Genomic DNA, 25,214 nt, shown 5'->3' with positions numbered 1-25,214 from the left:
GTTTAAATTAATACAATTTAAGGTGTTGCACAGGTATCACACTCCGGACAGACTCCACCATATGTTCAGCGAACATCCTTCCAGCTACCCTAGATGCGGTGCCGACCAGGCTCCCTACATTCATATGATCTGGTCCTGCCCACGTCTGACGCAATACTGGTCCGAAATATGTTCCACATTATCTGCCATACTGGACCACATCATAGACCCATCCCCAGTGCGTTGCCTTTCCCACGACTTTCCCCAGTTGGGACGCGATTCAAGGAAGCTAGCTGGACTCTGCATGGTACTGGCTGTACGCTGCATCCTGATGATCTGGCTTCGACCTAGAGCACCCACGTATGCACAGTGGCTCAGGACATTCACGTGGGCGCACAATACTAAGAAAGCCTGGGCTGTATTGCAACATTCACACTCGAGACAAAGGGATATTTGGTGGAGGTTCCGTAGCTATATATCCGCCTTGACCTCAAACTCGGACACAGAATCCGCTTCCCCCCTCCATTCCCCCCACTAATGCCGCCCTGCTAAAGTGTGTCTCTTAAATCCTGTCTCCGAGACATCACCTTGCCCCAACCCTCTTAATGTACACGAAATGCCAATACTGTACTGTAAAGCATGCATTGTGTAAAGAATTATTTTGTGATTATGCAGTGATCATCTCTGTTGTTCGCGCTTTGTCAAGTCAAATAAATAAAGGTTTAAAAAAAAAAAAGAAGCGCGCTTGTGGTCCCTATCAGGAGGGATGGTGGGGTACGCCGCATGTTTTGCTGGGGCCGTAACCACCTGCACCACCAAACTCTCCGGAGTAGGGTGCCATGACAAGTAGCAGGGGTCCCTACTGGCTGGGCGGTATTTTTTCGGAAGCGACTTACTAACTGCCGGGAGACTCTCCGGAGCAGTCCAAGCTGCCGCCACGCTCCTTTGTAAAGCCATTTGAAATGGCAACACCAGGTCAGTGGGTGGACCTTGATCCAGGATGTCAGTGAGATCATCCTGATCAAAATCAACAGGTGGAGCAGACCACCCCAAGTACTCAGTCACCCTTGACATAAGCTGCCTATACGAAGATTTGGCATGCGACCCAGGCTCAAGCCTGCCAAACTCCACCTCCGGAGAGGTGTCAAGACCACTGGCATCATGCAAGGACTGACAAGTTCTTCCATCTGACTGTGCCCCGACAACAAGTCATCAGGGGACCTCAGACGGCACAAACATCTCATCAGACTCTACTTCCACCTCAGAAATATAAGCTAAGGGTTGGAACAAGTCTCTGGGAGGAGGACCAGAATAGGGCTCAAAAATAGGCCTCACCGACTTACTAAGCCTTTCTTGGAGGTTCCACAGCCCCCCGGACCACCTCCGGTAATCCCTCAACAAACGGCGTTGAAGGAATCGGCATCGACCGAGGCGCCAACGGCGTCAATCGCCTCGAGGACGGAGCCCCGAGAGTATCCCTCGACGAACACGGCACTGATGAGTTCTTCGAAGCTGGAGACCAGTGAGAGCCCTTCGATGGACACGGTGTGGATGGCGTCGACACCTTCCTCGAAGACTTCACAGGATCCACCGTTTCGAGGGCGTCGAGGACCTGGACCTGGCACGGCGATCTTCCTTGTCCAATCGGGACCTCAACGACTCCCGATGATCGCGACGACCACTCAAGCCTGAAGGCGTGCGGGCTGTGGACCGAGCTCGTTCCCTGCCGGCATTCTTTCGAAGGCATGGTCGGAACAGTGCCTTGCGATTCGAAAATCGCCATCTGCTGACGGAATGCTTTCCATACCGCCGGCGACGAAGACTTGGTAGGACAAGTCAACCGTCTCATGGAATCTCCAGACAAGGACAGGGAAGGTGGCCGATGACAGCACTTCCTAGAAGGCTGCGAAGAGGCAGAGGAATTGCGGGAACCACTCCGGGACCGAGACCCCCCCCCTCTTGGACTTTTGGCGATGCGGAGAGTCACCTCTCGAATCGTCGGTCGAAAGGCCAGTGGATTTCAACTTCTGGGGCTTAGACACCCTACCTACCTTTAACTTCTTCCGTTAAAGCCCGACTTCGGGGTTGCAGAAGACGACAAAGACATCGTAATCCAAAAGTAAGAATCTAGCGCGCTGAGATTCTGAAGCAAACATTTGCGGAAAAAACGGAACTGAGGCTACGGGCGCCGTGCGTCCTATATATAACATCCAGTGACATCGACCCTCGACGGAGGCCCTCGAGGAACAACGTATCGACGCAGGACGCCGAAAAGTTCTCCGAAGCAGCACAGCTGTGGTCATTACCTGTCGGAGATGTGGAATACGTCGGAGGACACAATCCCCTCGAATATGTAATTTTAAAACTTTCTAACGCTAAGTGTTCCTAAACGTCTGCTTAATGTGCAAAATACATGTGTGCCCTTTTTGTGTGGAACTGAAACCGTTATGCGAGGCATGCATAGTGACCAGATGCACGCAAGTTTCAAACTAAAACTACCAGGCAGCGACTATCACACAAAACCATCTGAGGTACATTCAAGTTTTGAAAGGAGTGCAGCGCCTATGACGTTACAATGGATCAAAGGTTGTCCCATGCCAGGAATGAAAAAACAGTCCTGGTTTTTTTTTACGCATGCATCATATTTCATTCTGGTACCTGTAGCCACAGATTGTGGTGCAACCTACATGCACAGATTTGAGTTCTAGGGCAGCAGTCTCTGCCTGTGCTTCATAAGCAGTTGATACAATGAGTCTACTTAATTGGGGAATAGTAAAATCTGTTATTTGCAATGATTTGAAGCTATTGGAGATTACTGCGATCTAAGTAGTGCTACTATGCAAAGTAGCTTCTAGAATGTAGTGGCATTCTCAGAATATGCCATAGGAGCCAATGAGACTGCTGGTTACCTTGTGCTTACTATGAGAGTTCCAAATTCCCATAAACACGAGATTTATTCCACTGTTGTTCTGACTGTCGTGCACCTTTGCGCCAGCTCCTGCCAGGTTATCTGCTAATTGTAATACATTATATGTGGCGATCAAAGGTCTACAATATATTACTGTCATACTTATCCTAACAAAAAGAGCACATGCATGCTATGAGTGATTGTTAAAGCCCTACCCTTCCTCTTCACCTAAAGGGAGACACTGAAATAGCAAATTGTAAGAGCATGTTGGTAGCACAGAAGTGAAAGTAGCAGAAAGAAACCATGACAGTGAAGAGATGGCAATAGACATGTAGTGTCTGGGTAATGGTAGCAGGGTCAGACAGCTAGAGATTAACAGAGGAAGCAACAGAGGGAGACACTGGGCCAAGACTGAGATTAAAAAGGGAAAGAAATGTGAAATGGAGGACCCGAATAGATAATGACTGCAATAGAGTGAATTTCAGAAATAAATAGCAACAGAAAGAAGGATAGTGCGGTGTGGGCATTTTGGAGCATGTGCCCCAGACTATAAATGAAAATATGTTCCACCATCTTTCAGGCATCCCCCCCACTGGGACTCTGGTGTTTGCAGCTCTCGATTTCACATCTCTATTTACATTCTTTTTTTACTGACTTTCATTTACCTCATTCATTAAACAAACACCATGCCAAGAACACCTTTGTAGGATTATGTTTTAATAGCTCCTGCGTCTTGTGAGTAACTCCTGGTCAGAAGAAAACCTTAGACACCCAGGAGCTACTATTAGCTCCCGTTTCATGGATCCCAATTTTAGCCCCTAGCGATGCAATTAAAAATAGAGTCTATCTAGGTTCTTATGCAGCGTTTAAGTTCTAGTCTTCTTAAATCAGTAGATCTATTTTTTCATCTTTTTTTATTTGACATATGTATGGCGCCTATACACAAGTGTTACCAAGCACCACAAGCCAATAGGTACAGGGGTTAGGGGTGTTGAGGCATGTGGAAAAAAGAGCAGTAACTGTTGTACTAGGCCTTGTGACATTCTTTCTGAGCAAGTGTAAAGAAAGAAGTAAGGGGGGAAAGGGCTTGGATGGGGAGGGTGGACGGAGGTGGGAGACCAGGGGGATGAGCAAGTGCAGCGGAGCCACAAGGTCAAGTACCGGGGGAAATAAGAGAGGGAGGACATGTTGCGTTGAACAGTGTACACCAAACTCAAGTCTAGTCCGGGAAGGGTGCTGGTAGGGGTGCTGGGGAGACTGGTTGGGGACGGCCAGGCCCCTTTAAGACTCATAAGGCACCAGTCACAGTGGCAGAAGGCGATTAGCACAGGAGGAGGAAAGGAAAGGAGGAGGAAAAGAGGAAAGTCTTGAGGAGTTTCTGGAACTTAAGAAGTTCTGGCTCAAGTCTGAGGGGGGGCAGGGAGGCCATTCCAGAGGGAGGCTACTGCTGAGGAAAGGGAACTACCTCCCACTCTGCTTGGAAAAGAGTCTGACCTGCAGAGAGTTGGAGCTAGAGGAACGAATAACTCTAGCAGGGAGGTGTTTGGTGAGAGGAAACTGGATGTAGAGGTCCCAGGCCCCAGACAGCCTTGTGGATGATGCAAAGGGCCTGCAATTTGATTCTTGTGTTCACCAGGAACCAGTGTAGAGATTTTAGGGCTGGGGAGATGCAGTCCCTGTGCTTGAGGCCAAGGATACATCTTGCAGTCCTAATTTGGATTAGATTATTAGGGCAGATGGAGTTAAGAGGCAGATTGAGGAAGAGGCTGTTGCAGTAGTTCAGCCTAGAACTCTGGAAACATTGAGTTTCTGGGGGAAGGTGAAGAAAGGGAGAATGCCCCTGAGGAGGTGTAGCTAAAAGTTGGACTTCTTGGCAAGGTCTGATGTGCGGGGAGAAAGAGAGAAGAGTCAAAGATGAGCAAGGTTTTTTGCCTCACAATAAGCTGAGGGGAGAGGTCCTAAAGAGGGTGGCCAGAGGTGTTGGGAACCAGTGAGCAGGTGTCCCAATAAGAAGTATCTCTGTCTTACTGGCATTAAGTCAGAGATCATTAGCAGAGCACCATGCCTGGATAGCAGTCAGGTATAAGAGGAAAGAGAGGAAGTAGAAGAGAGCTTAAAGGAGAGCTGTGGGTTGTCAGCAGAGCATTGGAAGGGAGGGGAGAAGGTCGAGATCAATTGGGCCCAGGCACAGTACATTTCAATCTTTCTTTTGAACCCTCACTTCATTCGCTGCACTTTATCTCCTTAGATTCATCAACAAAATAGGTGAACAACAAGGCCCGTCATGGTCTCGCTAGAGAAGACTAAGCACAAGGAATGCGGGTCAGAGGCAGAAAAACTACTGCACGGCAACTACTGCTTAAACCTAGAGGACAGGAGAATAGGTGCAGGAAGGTCAGGAAGGTCATAAAAAGGAATTTAGGCTACAGCGCAAAGTCAAAGTCCTAAGCACGTGGAGAAAAAGATTGATTTTTGGAGCAGGAACCAGGAGTGAGTTGGGTCCTACTGAAAGGGGTCCCATCATCCTACATGTGCAGTTCTCGTTCTGAATCGTGCTGCTGAGCTGTATGGATAGTTCCAGTCACCGTGATGACATCCTTTAAGTATGGACGAAAGGGGGCGGAATGTAAAAGAAATAAATATCAAACTATTTGCGTTTGAAATACTATGAAAGGCTAACCGAGGGTGTTACTCTGAAACAGATTAACTGTGCAAAGCTTTAAATCTTGATCATTTAAAATACGATGCTTCTTCATTAAGTGTAAATGCACACCTAGGGACTCATTACGAGTCAGCCGGTCCAGAAAGAACGGTGGTGGTAAATCCGCCAACACTGTTCTTTCCAGACCGGCTGATTAAGAGTCCTGCAGGCGGGAGGCGTCACTGCAGGCGGACATGGAAACACCAGCACCATTATAGCATGATGCCGGTGGTTCCACTTCCCCCTGGAGTCCTATGGCACTCCATGGGAATTGGGATTAACAGAATTCCGCCTCCGGAATTACCGGGTCACCGGTGTTGTAATGCCCCGGCGATTCCGGCTATCACAGGGGCGGAATGGTAATAAGAGTCCGGCGGTAACCTGCCGGAATTTCCAGCACGGTTACCGCCGGACTCTAATGAGGCCCCTAGTACTTTCAAGATCACCACACTATTCCCCGAATAACAGCCGTCCAACAAGCAACTTAAGTGAGAAAGTAAACCTTGAGAATTTCACAGGTTTCACTGTGATTCAGTTTAAGGAATGTTTTTAAAACGGGTACACAATTAATTCTGCCGGGATTAGAAATGTAATTATAGATATAAAATAAATGCAACAGAAATTTAATTAGCCTTTGGAATAAGACGTGCCTTCTCAAACTCACCCGCCTCTTTAACCTTTCACGCTCCTTCAGCGTCAGGGTGTCTGCTTTGGCTATCACTGGAACAACATTAACTTTGTTGTGGATGGCCTTCATGAATTCAACATCCAGTGGTTTAAGGCTGAAATCGAGAAGAATCGAATCAGATCCTCTTCTTTATAAAGGCAGGGGTACATAATGGTATTTAAGTGAGGGGCTATGGATAGAATACTTGGATACAGATTTTTGCTTTTACAGATATAAATGTACATTTGTTCAGAAGCCTCTTGCATTAAGCAGCATACAAATATGCATAAAAAGTATCACATTTAGTTACAATATCATCCAACCTAATTAAACAGCCATATATTACATTTAAACCCCCCTTCAACACCTAATACAAAATGTCCAAATCAATTGCTAACAAGGGGGAAGAAAAATCATGCTATGCTCAGATTAGAAAGTACAACTTTCTAAAAATCTCTAATACACAGGACACTAACAATAACCCTATCAACTACCCACCTAGGTAAAACAATAATTAGAAGTTAAAATATTTGACAAGAGTTGATAAAACAACCATTCACTAGCATTTGTAGATTCACCTTAGTTGTTCTATATAAAGCATTTGGTCTAGCTGAAAAACAACCTACTGGTCAGTATCCAGGTTCCAGGATAAATAGGAACTATTCAATTTTAATAAAAATATCCTACATTTCACACCACTTGTTTTGTACTTTAAACACCAACATGCTCCCATCTTCATCTGATTGCAAGTGAAAATTGCAATTCCCAATTTTTGGTAGAAAAGCAAAAGTGCAGAGCAGGTCTTGGATCAATCACTCACATGTTATGCAAGTAACGTTGGTTTTAGCCAAATAAGGTTTAAAAGGCACATCAAGGATCAGCCATTTTTAAAAGATTGCAAGGTTCCGCTTGCAGCCAAAAACAGCTAAAAGTGAATTAGCAAAGGTATGCATGGAGGTGTTCGGTTAATTACAGTGTGTGAAAAATATGCATAATAATCTCCATAGTGAATCAGGATTGTGGTCCACAAGCTGAATCCAATGATAAGCTGCAATCTAAAAATATTATTGCTTAACTTTCAGAATGCTCTAAACATGCAACTTTCACACAGTGGCATAACAGAAAATGTGGGAGCCCTCCCTGACACCGCAGCGGAGGTTTACCTCTCCTTCAAGCGCCTCAAAGGGAACACAGGGAGCGCAACAGACTACCAAGTCAGACTGTGCCCCCACGCATGAGCAATGTGCATGAGGATCATGTTATGGCAGCGGCATGAGAGATGCACAAGGTGAAAAATGCAAGTACTTTTTTTTAATCACATCTTACAGCCTAGTGGCGGAGGAAGCTTTTGGTGCTAGGGGGGCACGCAGAACCAGAGGGGGCACTGGCATAGTTAAGATTCATGTTGCAAGGGGGAAAGGAGTATTGTACTGCAGAACATAGATACCATGAACTGGTGAAAGCATTAGAGCTTAGTGATGGAACCCCATTTAATGTGGAAGGGTACATGGTGATAAAAAGACTACATGCAGTCCTTTTATTGCATGTTTTGCCCCTCTGCTATTTTTTCCCTTGATGTTTTAATTTTGTTTATTGCAAAATGCAGGGTGAGGAGTGGGGGGCTTGGCTTCCAAACCCCCACCCCTCATTTTGGTTATCTTTTTTCCAGCGCGCCCAAAACAATAAATACATTTTTAAAAAAAGGTGCTATGAAAAATTCACATTAAAAGACAGAATCGTAAAAAACATACCATTTACAATTGGTGATCTAGAGTGACAAACACGTTCATTGGATGTCATTGCACCAGCAGCACACACGCATGGTATAACATTGTCCACATACCAGTGTCCACAACATAGGGCAGCATTTCCAGTGCAAGTCACCCAAAATCTATTTCACAACTGAAAATCACCTTCACGAAGCTATGGCCACAATTTATGTCACTAATAGCCACTGTAAATCGCTTCCATTAAGCAGATGGCAAAATCTATGCTGCAATGATCAGAGAATCAAAGGCCATAATCTGACAAATGGAAACCAAGTTAATTTTCACTGCTCTCACTCCACCACCCAGCCCAACCAAAAACATGCAATCATAGCAGACTCATGATCTAGAAAATGTTGACTGCTATGCGGTGCAGCAGCAAATTGTGTGGGCCTTGCTGGATGCACAACCCATCTTAAAATTAAACCCATTCAGGTTTTCACAGTAGCAAAAATAGCATGCAAATATCCTCCAACGAAAATGGTTACTTATAGATAGTCCCTCATGTATATTCATTGTGGATATCTTTAAACCAGCCTAGACACGGCTTAAGTGTGGGAAAATCAGATCTATGTACAGACGATAGCAGGCCAGAGGCAGGCTATTTGCAAAAGAGCAGAAACACACTGGATTTGGTCATATCCACTACAGTTTTTAGAGCAGTGGATTGCCAATGCAGACAGAACACCAAAAAAGGGAGGTTCTGTGAAGCACCGCCGTGAAGCCCGTTTTGCAGGTTGCCGCTGGTTGGGCAGACTAGGTTGCTGGTTTACCATGTTTTCTGTGCCTGCCCCTTGGAAAAGCTAAGGTAAAGGTCTCCACGACAAACAATCTGGATTACGAGCATTCAGAGGCACGTAAACTGCTCTTCTGAACACCTGTAAAGAACTGCTTGCATCTGTCGACTCCAACTCCACAGCTTACTCATTCTACTCTATCTCTCCTCTGCCTTTGACAGTCAACCATTCCCATCCTCATACAAAGGCTCCTCGATATCCCTGGAACACGGACCGGTCACAGGACTGGCTGACTTCCTCCCTATATGACTGCACATCCCAGGTCATCCTGGGATCCTTCTCTCTCACTTCCTACTACATCTGTTGTGTCCCCAAGGGCTCCATCCTCTCCCCGTGGCTCTAACATCTACCTTGCTATGCTTCTACGCCTCATCTCCTCTTTCTCCCCCAACTTCCAGTGTTATGCTGACGACACAACTCTTGTTCAAACTGCCTGCTGACCTTTTGCACCTTCCATCATCCCCGACTGCCTATCTGCCATCTAGCCCTGGAGAACCGCCAACTATCTCTGCCTCAATGCCTGTAAAACTGAGATCCTTCCCCATTGCAACCCCTGTTCCCTCCTTCTTACCCTCACTCTGGCCTTCCTCCATGGGTTCTCCCCCTGCTCCTTCCTCTGAAGCCAGAAACCTTGGCGTCATGTTGGACTCCTCTCTCTCAGGACATTGCCAAGAAGTCCCACTTTCAGCTCTTCCTTCTCAAAGGAATTCTTCCTTTTCTCACTTTCACCCAGAGGCTCAATGTCACACAAGCCCTGATTCCGTCTAAGCTTGACTTTTGCAATAGCCTCCTCCCGAATCTACCTTCTTCCACTCTGCGACCCCTCCAGTTAATCCAGAATAGAGCAGAAAGACTTATCCTTGGCCTTAAGCCCAGTGACGCATTCTCTCCTGCCCTAGAAAATCTTAACTGGCTCACGGTTGCTGCACAAATTAAATTCAAATCCCTCTGTATCATCCAAAAGGCTGTCTGGGCCCAGAGACCACACCATCTTCAACATTATCTCACTAAATACTCTCCTTCTAGACCTCTACGTTCCTCTGGCACCAACTATGTTTGTATAAAGCGTTTCGCTATTTTGCTAAACAGAGTAGGTGGTCGATCACTCTCCTCCGCTGGCTCCCTCCTATGGAACAGCCTCCCCCTCTCTCTGCGACTTGAGCAGGACTTCCTTAAATTCTGGAAGCTCAAGACTTTCCTCTTTACCCTTCCTACCCTTCTTCTCTCCTCTGCTAATTTGCACAGCTGCTGGGATTTGTGTACTGGGCCCTTATGCATCCTTGGGGCGCCGGACCTCCCACACCCAATCGTCCCAGCTCCTGTCTACCCTTAGCACTTGCCCTTACACTCCCTCCGCTTTGGAGGCTCGCACTTACCCATTGCAGCACCTGGACCTGTAGCACTCTCCTCACCATGCACTTCTACCAGGCATTTATCTGTGGCTCAGCCACGAGCACAGGCACTTTAGCACTCCCCCCGCCCCCCCCCCTCCTCCTTGCTGCACTTGTACATTCCAAATACTCACAAGGCATGATAGGTTCATCCTTTTCCCCACCCCACTGTTTAATTTATTTGTGTTTACTATTGTGTTTCACACTCTGTTCCCTCCCTTTGCCCTGTGGGTGCTTTGAAACGTTATTTACTTGCTGTATAGGTGCCTAACAAGTGAACAATAAATAAACTAAAAGCAACAGAATTACCCAAACAGAGCCATAGGCAGAAGAGAAAGGCTCGGATCTACGTGCAGACATTGCTTCTGGGGATTTTGAGACAAAGGTTCCCGTAAAATGGCTGATGGCATTCCCACCAGACATAAATCCCCCAAAAATGTTTCTATTGTATGTTTCTAGTGTGGTGGTTAGATGTGATGACTGTAAGCAAACAGAACCTCAGTTTGAAGCAAGTGGGCGTGGGGCCAGGATAGCAAAGGCCGGGAGAGGTCTGTTTCTGTAGCACAAGAACTGCCTAATGTGCCTCATATTGCAAGACACCCCAAGCAGGCCTAATCAATGGCAAATATTTAGCATAGAGCCTACCCTTGGCTCGAATCACCACCAATGTTCCCTCCAAGACCATTCTCACCTATACAAAAAGATTTGATAGGGCACAAGCCACAGCAATTACCTGACATTTTCTTTCTCTTAAAATAAGCAACTAGTCTAGATATTCTTCTAATTTGCATTACACTACTATGCACCTAAAATCCCTAACAGCAAAATACAACACAAGAGGTGTAAAACTAATCAGAAAAACTGGCCCCATGAACAGAAGAATCTAACAAAGATATGCCTGCACACATTAACCAAAAATGTTCACTCTCCAGCCACGACTCCTAAACCGGACTACCACACGTTTACCTTATGACTAACTTCTGCCCGAGAGTACATTAGGATACTACCGGACAACCTTGACTTTTCCTCTCTTGGCTCTGCGAAAGGTTAGCAGACGTGTACCTACCTCAACTTGTTGTATGTTTGTTAGAACATGAATAACGTTCACGCGCCAGAATTGGTTACTCTTTGTGCCTTCCCAAAAGCACCACCCCCACTATATAATCGAATTACCAGTTCAAATATCGGATACTGACTGTAATTAAGCAATCTACTTAGATGTGTAACCAAATCTCATACTTCCTTTTCTTTGCATATATGTCACGCAAGTGCTTTGAATCAGCCCCCTTGTAAGTCAACTCATAAAATTCAAAAATTATTTTGCCCTCTAAAGATTTTGAAAAGACAAATGTGATGCTCAGCGTCTCCTACTTTAGCATTACTAACATTACCCTACAATTTGAGAGCAACATTGCAATATCATTTACGTAGCCTACAAGGGATAATGGGTATGGACTATGCCTGGGATTACTCGTCCATAATATCATGGCACCGGATATTCAGACAGGAGAATGCTTTTTACACAATCTGCATCATTTCCAAGTGTTCAGAGTTCTTTGGGCATAGACCTTCACACATTATATGGTAACTCTCTTCTATACAAAAACAAACAGTTTCACTGAGCACTTGTGTAATCCTACACAATGATAAAAGGGTGGGGTATGTTGCAAACAATCTTGTATGCAATGCAAAAGAATTGTGTACATGCATAGTCATGCCATTCTTAAAATGCACATCATATGTTGAGGCATTTAAATATGCCTTGCTTGCAAGGTATGGTGGGTCTGCAAATATCCCAGCGAGTGTTTACTGCTACAATCCCTCACTTTTTACAGTGCTCTATCAACTAGTATTGTAGGCAAGCACAAGGGCCGGGTAAGGGTAGGGGTGGAAGCATCACTCCTTGCGGGTGATGAACAAAGCAGCACATTTCAAAGACCAAGTGAGGCGTTTCAGCAGTACACTGAAGGAAATGTGTTGCTGGTTTGCTAAAGGATAGGAAATTCTAGTACCCATCTAGACAACATCACCTTTTTCTTTCTATGCTCAACTGTTCTGCGCGTGAAGTCTCTAGCATCTCCCTGCATCTTATTTAACTGATCACAAAGAATTACAGAAGAGGGATCCATAGTTACAGAAGAAGGCACTCAATCAGTTGCATCTCTGATGAATTGATGCAATTAACTTAAAAGGCATACATGTGTGATTTTCTTCAACAGGGCTCCATAATAAACCACACTAAGGCTCTTGTTTAATGTTATCTAAGCTGTGGTGCGGAAGGGTGGGCAAAACTATACACTTTATGTGCCCTGTCATTTCACTCCCCAGGTCAGCGGTTCAAACAGGGCTCTAATCAGATTTTGCTCCCTACTTGGAGTGAAATGATTTCTCAGAGAGTTAAATACTTTGCTTTGCCGATATGGATACTTTCTGCTTATTAAAAGATGTTCTTCCCCATAAAATTCCTCGAGATCGGTAATTCATATAATTAGTGTTCCTTCCTTCCTATGCCACTGCTCTAATGGCCACTAATTCGAAAAAATATCAGTGTTCATTGTTTCTCGTTTTTGTTAGGCACATTTTCCTTTTTTAGGAAGTAAAAATGCATGGTGCATACGTCTCTTAGCTCTAAGGCTGGTGTTATCACTACCCACAGGAGAACGTAATGTGGATAGTAAGCAGAGGCACAGGAATTTTGGATCATCATATTCTAAAGGTGTAGTTATTCTGATGCAATTATCATCCTTACACAAATTATTAGAAGCGGAGTTAGCTGCAGAGGTAGCGCAGTCTGTGGCAGTCCACTCCATTCTACTCTGCTGAGACCCGAGTCTCTCTACTGTTCCTGTCTTTTGTAGGAGGACCCATAAATACTACCAGAAGCCGCAGAGCGGCCTGGGAGTTAGCTGCAGAGGTAGTGCAGTCTGTGGCAGTCCGTGGCAAAGCTGGCAGACTCCTGTCTAATGGAGGCTGGGAGCCCCTAAGAACCTCTTACATTGCCTCAGGCTGGGGACGAGGAGGAGAGGCGCTGGATGAGAAGTTCCAGTCAAGGCCAGCACAGACTCGACCTGCCACGCACCGCCTTGGCCCGCCCAGAGTCTAGAACCCACTATTCACCGGCGCAGGGGCCTTGCAAAGACAATGCACTCCAGCAGAAACTGCATGTGCCCCCAATCGCCCAAACAGACCAGTCATTAGAGGAGCGGTCAACAGAACTCCCTCAGAGAATCCCTCAATCAGAGCAAGCTGTAACATCCTGGGAGGATCCGACTCCAAATTACAACACTTCGCCTACAAAACCAGAAACGGATGCTACGCGGGAGGGTGAGCCGGAGCACCCCGTTCCCGGCAGGTCCCCAGTGCAGCCCACCGAAGGGTGGACTGCGAGGGACACGCCTGTGGGTCCTTGGGCCGCAGAGAGCTCACCCCCGCAAAAAGAAAACCAAAGTGAAACACCCAGCAACTCGCCAGCTACCTTGGTGACGGCGGCGGTCAAGTCTGCGACCCGGTCGCCAAGTCTGCCTGACCAGGCTGGTTCCCCTTTCGGCTGCGGGGGAGCAGGTCTGTTCTGTTCGACCGCCTCGCAGCTCCGGGATAGCTGGAGGGGAGGCCCCTCTCGGCCCTTGCATGTCATCAGAGCAAAGGGAAGTGCGGGCTCAGATACATGCGGCCGAGAGGGAGGCTCCTCTTCCGCAAGGGGGTGGTGCCGAGGAGCCCTCTGGAGGTGGGGCCTTGCTTTTTGAGGGAGGAAGAGCGGGGCATCCACTCCACCCGGAAAACCATAACCAGGAAGTCTCAGCCCTGGAAGAAATACGTGCCGATCCTCCGACATCTTCCTCTATTTTTTCATTAGCACCCCTGAATAAAAGTAAAATCAGAAAAGGGGGAAGAAGCAAAAAACACATTTAAAAAATAAAGTCTAGTATGCCCACCCAGAAACAAAAGAAACCCTCCATAAAGCTCCTGTCAAAAACCTCAATATGTAACTCCTTGAAAGAATACTTTGCCAGACAAGGCAAAAAAAAATATGATGTGTTAGCAGAACTGACTGGCGCAGAAATGTTGGATGCCACCACAGATTTACCAGTTGGCCCGAAAGCTCGCAAAACCCCTTTTATTCCAAACAAGGGGTCCTCAATAGAAGCAGGATCTCTCATCGAAATGCCCCTGCTACCAGGAGACCATCCTCCAAGACCCCACATTTCCACCCCTCCTCCGATTGAGAAAGCAACTTCTACCAATTTTTTGGAAGATCCTGTGGTGCCCTGGAAATCTCCAGCTAAAGCTTCTTCCATCGGACTGCCGCCTTTTCCTGCAGTAAATTCAAAGGCCCTTGAGCACCTGGGGCAGTCGCTCCCCACCAAAAAACCTGTCCCGAGAGGCCACCAAAACAAACTCCACAATGCTGGAACCGATTGCCTCACCGGTCCAGGAGGAGAACTTCCCAACGCACTTGACACCATCAAAAATCCACCCCGATCCAGGGCCTTCTTTTTCGGCCAAGGACCAGCGGTCTCTGAAGAATCCAGCACAAGTGCTCCATCCTCAGGTCCCTCTGCAAGCCACGCCTGAAGATAAAGTAGAGCCGGAGAACAAGACGATGAAGCTCTGAAAGACACTCCGACAAAAAAAACTCGATCTGACAACACTGATGTCTGCTATAACAATTGCGCTTGCCCCATTCGGAAAACTGTGCGAGGCCATAAATGATACGTTGAAAGACCAAACCACGCTAATTACAATGACCCACACTAAATTGACCTACTTGGAGGGTTACATCACATCCAAAGAAAAAGCAGACGGTGAACTGTACAACTAAATCTTGGCAGTTCCTACTTGGACCTGCCCTCCAACAGGTGAACCCTTGTCTCGATCAAATGTTATTAAAGACTCAATAGACTTCGCCACACAAACGGACCTAAGCCTTCCCAAAGAAAATTGACAAATGTCCCAAAAACAAGGGGCCGAAAAAAAAACCCACCTTAGTGGAAATCTTTTTGACCTGCAAAAAAAAAAAAACAACAAAACAAGGAAAAGATCGACCAAACTCACCTGTTTACATTCGTAGGGTGCAAGTAGGGTGGTAACAAACCCAGCTCTCAACAAAAGGGGCCGAAAGCTGGACCATCGCAAATCGACAAACCAAAACCAGGTCACTACTCAGGCTGATTTATCACCTAATGCCAAGAAAGCCCAGAATCCGAAAAACGCTTCACTAACAGTGAAAGCAACAGATCAAATTGACCCAACAGTGGGAAATGTGGCAGTTTGTTCTTCTGGAAAGATGGATCTTTTTAAGAAAGCCACTGAGAACCATGGCACACCGAGGTCTCCCACGCAGCGCCTTCGCCTCCCCAGGAACCCCTCACAGGCCCTTGTACGACAATCTCTGATTACTGCCGAGGACTTTATGACGGACGAAAACTTTATGAACATAACCCTACACATCACCATCGAGTGACTCTCTGCACCAAAACTGGAAGATATTGGAGAAAAACGACTACCGAAGCCAATCGTCTCGACTCACAAGTTTCACAAAACGCATGAGGAACAGCGACAACAGATAAGTTGAGAATCGTGTAAATAATTCTAGATACCCGAGAGGCCCAGAATCTCTCAGAACCCATCCCTCAACGCCAAATAGACATCAAAAAGGCATGGATCTATCCAAAAGAGATAAAAAGAGGGCAGTGGAAGATACACTTCGGAAAGGCGGAGAGAAACTCGGCCGCAGAAGCAGAGCAGCCCCCACAGGGCAAAGGCCAATGTGACAAAAATCACCAGTCAGCGTCGCCCAACACCGACAAATATTTTCAAGCTAGAGCAGATCCCACAAAACTGAGGCAATAACCCTGAATAGGGGAACGGTTCTAAAAGTCCTGAAACATGCCAGAGATTTTAAAGACCCGACAACGGATGGTCTAATCTTAGTCGAGCCATACCACAAAGACCAAAAGGCAAAGGCCTACTTGCATGTTAGAGTGAACGCCCTAGACCGGCGGACTAAAGAAGGAGAGGCAGACCTCCTCAAAAGGGGCTACTAAATCACAGAGATGACAGGGACAACAGGTGAACCAACCACCCGAATTCTGGACAGACATCCTTCGGCTCAGAAGCCCCATTATAGGTCAAAAACAAAGGCCTACAAGAGAAATATTTCTGAATGCCACAAACCAGGCATTAGCCAAACCCAATCTACTACTGATAATCAAAATCCAGATCGAGTCTGCAAACAGGAAAGCCCCCCATATTCCTTCGAGACTGCCAAGAGGAATCCAAGACGATCAAATGAAGAACGCCAGTCCCGGTTTAGACCGGGCCGCCGCAACGAGAGACCGGAGACCTACCGACAAGGATCGTCAACCTCTAGCTCATTCGGAACCTGTATCCTCTCGCAACACCTCGTCAACATTTCCACCGATCAAACAACTCTTGGCTTGGCTCCCGAAAGCCACGTCGAATCCTACGAGCAAATAACCAAAACAACCCAGTAAAAGCACGAGGAAAATCACAGATCCTACATACCCAAATGGATTTTGCAATGAGAAAAATCAAACTACTGTGGATCTCAAAATGATGTCCTTGAATACCAGGGGACACAACCACTTAAAAGCAGGAGATGTTAACCTGGGTGACTTCGACATTATAACGCTACAAGAAACGTGGATACCTCGACATTCCAGCAATAGACGCTTCTCTGTAGTGGTCTCTCCAGCAACTAAAGGACGACTGGGCCACCCTTCGGCTGGACTCTTAGTGGCGGTCCGATCAGGTTCTGGTCTCTCAATTCAAAAACGCCTTGCATCTACCCAGAGCGACTTACCAGTACTAGTGAAGAGGGAGCGCCCTGCCGTTCGCTCCCTCCACACGACGACGACCTGGCTCGCTATAATTACAACCTATTGGAACCCTCAGGCCATCTCGGACAAAGGAATGTCTAAACATCATTGAAACAGATCTAATAATAGTAATAAGCGGATACTTGAACGCTAAATGTCTGAGGCGAGTTTCAACCATCAATCCACCACGCCATAAACTCCAGGCAGAATCTCGGACAATTATGGCAATCGCTCATGGACTCCAGAAATCTCCATAACATGGAACAGTCTCTGCCCCCAGCTCGCCATATTGCGACATGGGAAAGAGGTGCACAAAAAGGAACAATTGACTAGATTTTCACATCAGAAGCAATGCTTACAACCTTCGAGGTCATACGGGTCGAGGCCAGCGAGTACAACATCCTTAAAATCGCATGGTCCACTGAGAGCAGTCCGAGACTCCAAATGCCCGAAGAAATTGAATCAACTTTGCAAGGAAACCGCCTTAGATTAACAGCGGAAAGAATCGGAGAACTTTCAAAAAACTATGCCACTCAACTCTCTAGGAAGGAGAGAGGGTTCACATCCCTAACTGACTACCAACCTCCATTACTACCGTACTATTCAAACTTGCAGAAAAAAGCAAGGGGAAATCAACAACCGCTGTATGAGTACAAAAAGGAGCTGGTGAAGAAACTTGAGGAAATTGAAGAGACAGGGTGCAAATACTAATTCTGATTGTCTGAAGAAAGCTTACCTAGATGAACAAAAAAAGGTATAAATCCTGGTTAAGATTCCATCGATGTTCTCTCTACCAGCAAGACTGAGGAAATGTTGAGAAAGCTAGCAGACAAAAACTCTGGAGCATTCTGGTAATTGATCAAAAAGACTGGCTGCGGGTCGACTCTCACGGCGATAAACCGCGTCAGAGGAAAGCTGGAAATCCCATCTGATCAGCATTTTTCAGCCCCCCCTGCCGAAGACGATCACCATTCAAGAGGACCCCGAAACAACCAGCTGGGAAGATTTCTCAAATAAAGACAATATTTTAACTGCCATAAGGAGACTAAAATTCCCCAGAGCTCCAGGCCCAGACGTAATTACCAACATAGACCTGAAAAATCATCTGGCACAATAGGCCGCGTTCATCAGCCAAGTTTTTAAAAATGCTGCCTTTCAAGATCGATTCCAAGGTCCTGGACCTCTTCCGTGGTCGCTCCAATTTACAAAAAAGGAGATATGGCGATCCTGGCAACTACGGCCCCATTGCGCTGCTGGACACGATCGGAAAGCTATGGCTCATTTCTCTTCAGAAGTTTCCAAAAATGGACAAAAACCTCTCCATGCACCGACCCCTTCCAAGCAGGGTTTATGAAAAACTCTGGTACGACAGTCAACATTATGATACTCAGTATTATATAAAAACAAACTCATGACGGGGAAGGTGTTCTTGGCTTTCATAAATCTCACGCAAGCATTTGATCAAATAGACAGAGATGTTATGGTCTAAATTGGAAGAATGGAACTGTCCGAGAGAAATCCTTGATCCAATCAAGGCCCTTCACACCACGACTACCATGAGAGTCAAGTTAAATCAAAAAGGTCTGCTGTCGGAGGAAATTCCAACGCACAGAGGGGTAAAGCAGGGCTGCCCGCTTGCCCCGGCCCAGTTTACTTCATTTTTGAGCGACTACAAAGAGGACGACAGCCTCATAAGATCCTTCCCGCCTAAAATTGGTCCAACAGCAGTGGTTCGCTTACTCTACGCTGATGACATTCTCCTAGATCAGACTGCGATTGGCCTACAAAGACAGCTGAACAACTTGGCCAAATATATATTAAAAAACAACTTGGAGATAAAGAAAAAATGAAAATCTTGATTTTGAAAAACCATCAAAAAAGGAGACAAAGCCCCCTCGCTGGCACGTTGAAAACTCGAAAATCGAAGTAGTAAAAGACTTTAAATACTTGGGCGCGAGGGTGGACAGCTCAAAAGTCGAGACAACGATGCAAAAACACCTGTGGGAAAAGGCACGAAAACTTACCATGCAGGCATGTATAATAGACAAGAAATACGGCAGTTTCTCGCTGTTACCAGTACTAAAGTTCTAGAAGAGAAAAGTTGTGCCGAGTCTGGGTGTACAGAGGTGAAGCAATGCCAACGATCCCCTCAACAATATGGCAAAAACTGGAGGGTTACTTTTGGCGCAAGGTCCTCCAATTTCCTAACTCAATTTCAATTTCGACAATTAGAAGATAATTGGGTTTACTCTCTCTGAAAGCAGTAAACTAAGCTGGAGAAATGGCTTTGTTTAGAAAAGTGATAATGCAGGAATCTCCCCCACTGTACAATATGATAAATATGGAAATGAAGGCCGGAGGCTGAAAGGCATTAACAACATGGGCCGCCAAGCAGAGATCCCATTTGGTCAACATTGCCTGCTCTGAAGAGGTTCTGATACAGAATCCTACAAAAGTTGAACGGAAAATGGACCAGGCTGATTGGATTGAAACACAAGCTTCAGCTGAGAAAAACAAGCTAGTGGCCCATTTACCTTTTCAGGCCAAAAAACTGCACTTCGCTGGCCAAATCCTCAAAAGGTTCCCGGATAAGTCTCTGAGACTCACCTTTTTAATGATTCGCCTAAACTTACTCCCAACAAATGAAATTCAGACAGTCAGAGACCTATCGCCAACAAATCATTGCCGTCAATGCAAAGACAAATCTGAAACTGAATCGGTGAAACACCTCCTGATAATATGTCCTTCGACCATCAAATGGAGAAGAGTATCTTGGGCCCCTCATTGAATCAAGCATCCTTTGTTAATAAGAATGGTGAAGTCGCGTTTCGAGTGGCACAAAAATATCCTGGTACCTAGCTACTGCGAAAATCTTAAGGGCTGCTCTGGACGAATGTACCAAACAGACTCTCGACAATTTCAGCTAGGGCTGGTTATCCAGGACAGCGAAAAGTAAACCTAAGATCATCAAAACAAACTGGTCAAAGTCAGATTCAACTAGAACTTAAAAACGGAACAAAGTAACAAGAAAACTGATACAAGCCACAAGAAAGGAAACACAAAGAACTTTTCAAAATCATTAATTTGATAAAGGCAAATAAAAAAAAAATATTAGAAGCATGTTCTCCTGGCCCTTGAATGACTTAATTAAAGCAGCACTTGAAGTCCTTTCAACATGTTTTTGATACATTGCTTTTAATTGCCATTAATCCATGGTTAAATGTATTCTGAGTTTGACAGCCACATCAGTTATGACGAGAGATTTGTGTTTTGTAATATAAATGAGTGATTTTCCAGTGGCATAAAACATACAGGGCCTCATTGCGACTTGGGACGGTTTCCCGGTGTAAATCCACCATAATACCACCCAAACAAATGACTGTTACCGCCACTTGGTCTGGAGGAATTTCCGCTGGATTACAACTGGTGGTGGCGGGGTAATACCCCATTCATATTGAGTCCAGTAGACTCAATGTGGCTTTTTTGGCAGAATTACCACAGCGGAAATTCCCGACGATTTTGGTGTCGAGTTGGAGGATTTACCGCCAGGATTTTCCTGGAGGCAAATCCTCTACTCAAGGCCCAAAGTTTTAATTTGGCATAGTGGTAAAGTTGGCGGTAGTGGAGTTAACGCCAACTTTAACACTTACCGCCAAACTCGTAATGAGGCTGAAATCTTCCTCTGCACAGAAGTACGTTTGCATGGTACTGTGGCAGATATTGAAGGCTTTGACTGGTTGATGAGTGTTCTGCATAATCACATATGACAATTTATTTTAGCCTATGTGTTTGGAAAAAGTGTTAAGCCTTTTAAAGAATTGCAGTGTCTGGGAAGAGGAAATTCCTTTCCAAACTCTGTCCTGCGATGGTAGCTCACAAAGTGGCTTTCCTCATTAGTCAGTTGCGCACATGGAAAATAATGTGCGCACAACAGCCAACTGGTTCTGCACATAGAGAAAAACAATTAGAGGAAACATTGCCCCCAACCAAACACTATGCCCCATGGCCCCCACCCCCCAACCAAACACTGTGCCCCATGGCCCCCACCCCTCAACCAAACACAATGCCTCCTACTCCCCAACCAAACACTGTGCCCCATTGCCCCTACTCCCCAACCAAACAATGCCCCATGGCCCCCACTCCCCAATCAAACACCATGCCCCATGGCCCCTACTGCCCAACCAAACACCATGCCCCATGGCCCCCACTCCCCAACCAAACACTGTGCACCATGGCCCCCACTCCCCAACCAAACACTGTGCCCCATGGTCCCCACCCCCCAACCAAACACTATGCCCCGCACACCACTAAACAGGGTGCGCTAGATGACCGACAATAGAGGTTTTCTGTTTGGTGATGGGGAGAGCCTGGCCAGGGCACAGTGAATCCCTAGCAATAGATAGTGTTTTTCATTGAGCAGAACATTAATAAAAGAAAAGCCATGCAGTGTCAAATAGACACAATGCATTCAATAGGTTTTGCACTGGTGGTACGGCGTTTTCCATTAGCTGCACGCCATGGAGATGGCAGCGGCCATCACGACTCCTCGGTCTGCTGTTTCGTCGGGGATAACACCTCAATGGTTTCTCAGGTAGGATGCGTGGGCCATTTATAGAGTTGTTAGTATTATTGAGAAACATGATTGTTAAAACATTACATCACTAGGTTTTGCACCAGATTACGTAATTGCCGCTGTGGGTGAGTGATGTATTGGTACCCAGGGGAGAGAGGCACTGACTAATCAGGAGGCCAGGAATGTGGGCTTGAGTCCACGATCACCATCTGTGCTGCCTCCCGGTACCTCACCAGACTTTTGCACTCCACTGGGCGGCACTCACCTAGACCCCTTCCCCTCTGGATCCCGGGCGCACAATCTAGCCCTCTGCAACCTACAGACCCGAACCCCCCCACCCCTGCATACAGACTAACAAACCTACACCATGCATACATACCCATACAGACCCAAAACCCCCAGAATACAGACTACCAAGCATGCACCATGCATACATACCTATACAGACCCTTTCTGTCTTTCTCTCTCCCATATTTTACTTTTTTTGTCTATTTCTTCCCTTCTTCCTCCCTCTCCTTCTTACTGTTTGTCGCACTCTGTCTTTCTTTCTCTCCCCTCTTCCTCCCTAACAATGTTACTATTTCTGACACCATTTTTCTTTCTCTCACCTTCTCTCTTCCTGTTACTAGTTCTCTCTTTTTGACTTTTTTGCTCCACTCTGCCTCTCTATTTCTTCTCAAGTTATTATTCCTGTCTCATTCCATCTCCCCTTTATCTTCTCTCTACCACCCACTCACTCTCTTATGTCAGTCTTTCTTCATCTCCATCTTCCCTATGTAGTTTCCCCCTTAACTCGCCCCATCTTAGTCATCATTTTCTGTATCTCGCTTACGCCCACACTCTGTCCGCTCTCACATGATCGCCCTTTCTCTCTCTCACACACACACATTGCTATGCCGAGGGGGATCAGAAAGCCTTCTGCTTGAATGCCTGGGGTGACACCCGCACCCCCTTTCAATCCCCTATTTTACCCCCATTTTCTCCTTTGAGAGTTCAACATGTGGCAGGTCTACAGCAGTTCATGCACACCTTCCTGGACTGCACTGTCTTACATGGCTGGTCTGCTTCGCTTCTATTGGGAAAACAGAAGTGCCACCTCGTTGCCATTCAACAATGGTTTCTCCATGCCAGCCACTTTCTTACAAAGAAGGATTCATTGCTACTCAGCGGGCATTCAGTGTTTCAGCTCCCTGCTGAGTAGCAATGAATCCCTCATTGTAAGCAAGTAGCTGACAGCTGACTCAAGCCCAGGCAATCATAAACAAGGTTGGCACACAATAAGAAACCACAATTTCTTTTGATCACGTGAGGGCATTTAATTTTTTTTTTTAAAACAGGTAAAAAATGTATTTTCAACACATTGAGGCAGCAATATTCTTGGAAACCACCATCAGCGAACTGGACTGCATATGTTAAGTTGCCTACATAGGCCCCGAAACCGGTTTACGCTGGCCTGGTGTGTGGGCCGATTGGGCATTGTCCTACTGGGCAGAACAACTTTGTACCCCAAATGCGGCCCTCCCTGGGCTGTCGCAGAGTTCTCTCTTGATGCAGTACTGTAAGCTTTGTTTAATTGGTAACCTAGGGATTGCGACAGGGCCTCAATAACCCTTTTATTGCTGTTATCTAAACACACTCTGCATGCTCTGCAATGGTGTTTGAGCAGCTAAACGCCAGCCGTCTCAATTTAGCCTTCCAAAAATGATTTACACTCGAGTCATTTTTTTATCTTGCCGTGCGTAGTGAAATGAACTGCTGACACGTTATTGAAGATTTGGCTACCCGTATGCCACAAAAGAAATGGCTGCGGTGCTTTAAACAAAAATCATCTGCACAATTAAAAATACACAAGGGAGACTGCTGGCTCCCTGTGTTTTGATAATTTGCGACGCTTAACCGTAACTTTATCTCCATTATGTATACCCCGCAGGGGTCACTTGGACTGCTTTTCATTCTAAACTAAGCAGGGAGCATACATTGTAATGGAGATAAAGATCACGTTAATAGACGCTTTAGTAGAGGTGTCAAACAGTTTACTTATGTAATGAAATGCGGCCGACTGCTTGAAGTGGGCCGTATCTCATTACAAAAGTAAACACTCTTGGAGAGCCGCATATTGCGGGATGGAGGGCCGCATTTGACCCGCGGGCCGTATGTTGTGCACCCCAGCCATAGGCACACCCCACCTGCAGAGAGCCCTCCCCATGTAATAAAGTGTGCATTTAGCTGTTGCTAACAGAAAGACTCCCCACTCCTACCCCAGATATCTCTTTTCCATATAAGGTAGCTGAGTTAGGCTGACCGCCACCTGGGTTTTTTCAATTAATTTACCTGGGGTGAGGGCAGTTTACAACCAAAGTGCAAAGACCTGCGAAAGCTGCGCAGCTATGTTATAGCGGAAAATCTCAGGGACCCCCAGGCCACCCACCGCCAGCAGCCTCAACAGCACCTGGTTCTCTTGTTCCCCCAGATCAATTTGAAGACTTCCCCTTAAGCGTGTAGCGATCCGAGTCGGGGATCCTAACCGGCAATGCTGAGCACAGGTAAAGCAGGAGTGGGATTAGGTTCATTTTGACAGCCACAATATGACTGAACCAGGCGATCTCTAGGAGTCCCCACCTGATTAAGTCTTCAGAAATGGTGATAGAAAATTAGCCCGAAAGACCTTAGAGATCCTACTAGGGATACACACCCCCAGATAGGGGATAGTCTCCCGGGTCCATTGTATTGAGCAAGAGCCTCAATCACCCTCCTCACCTGAGGCCTCAAGGAAACATCCAGTCCATGCGACTTATCATAGTTTACCTTGAACCCAGAGACACGGCCAAAAACCATCCAACTCCTCCAGAACCTCAGCCAGAGAGGAAAGAACAAGTTACTTACCTGCAACTGTTGTTCTCCAGCATGGGTCTGGCATGGATTCACATGCTCATGAATATTCCCCGTCGTCAGGCTGGGAATCCTCGGTAAAGAAAAATCAGTATCAGTTTCGTTTCTGATCTGTCTTTCGTAGTAGTAACCAATCACTGATCTCTGCGTCATACTGACCACAGCCAATGACTGCCATCTCCCTAAGCCCCGCCTCTGCCAGCCATCTTCAGATTTGGTAGCACGTGAAGTGGCAGTATGACCAAGTGAAGAGCCGCAGAGGGGTAGGCGGGAGGGTTCGCATGTGAATCCATGCCAGACCCATGCTGGAGAACAACAGTTACAGGTAAGTTACTTGTTCCTTCTCCAGCATGGGGTCTGGCATGGATTCACATGCTCATGAATAAAAGAATACATAGCAGTACACACATGCACAACCACGGGAGGTGGCAACAGGCTCAACATTAAGCAATACAACAACTCAACATTAAGCATCTCTTACCTTCTCACCAGGCTCACATTAGGCGAACAGGTTGCGCAGCACTGCTTGGCCGACCCTGGACTCCTCCCTGGAATCCCGGTCGACGCCGTAGAATTTCGTGAAGGTGTGCGTCGACCTCCACGTAGCAGCCCTGCAGATGTCCAGTAGGGGCACACCAGATAGGAACGCTGTGGTAGCTCCGATCGCTCTGGTGGAATGGGCTCTCGGACGGCCGGGCAGCGGT

At 46.4% G+C, this 25,214-nt stretch overlaps 1 protein-coding gene across 4 annotated transcripts in view; it reads right to left on the bottom strand.

The window, feature by feature from the left end:
* SEPTIN2 (septin 2) overlaps positions 1-25,214 on the bottom strand; it is a 1,372,599-nt gene that overhangs the window by 783,937 nt on the left and 563,448 nt on the right. For all 4 annotated transcript variants that reach the window (XM_069618110.1, XM_069618109.1, XM_069618111.1 and 1 more), the window contains one exon: positions 6,253-6,370. In XM_069618110.1, coding sequence (XP_069474211.1) covers positions 6,253-6,370 — 118 coding nt within the window. The remainder of the gene's footprint in view (positions 1-6,252; positions 6,371-25,214) is intronic.

Source organism: Ambystoma mexicanum, chromosome 10, assembly GCF_040938575.1.
Source record: "Ambystoma mexicanum isolate Mex_15411 chromosome 10, UKY_AmexF1_1, whole genome shotgun sequence".
Taxonomy (NCBI): Eukaryota; Metazoa; Chordata; class Amphibia; order Caudata; family Ambystomatidae; genus Ambystoma; species Ambystoma mexicanum.
Note: the sequence above shows the minus strand (reverse complement) of the source record. Positions and strands in the feature narration are given on the sequence as shown.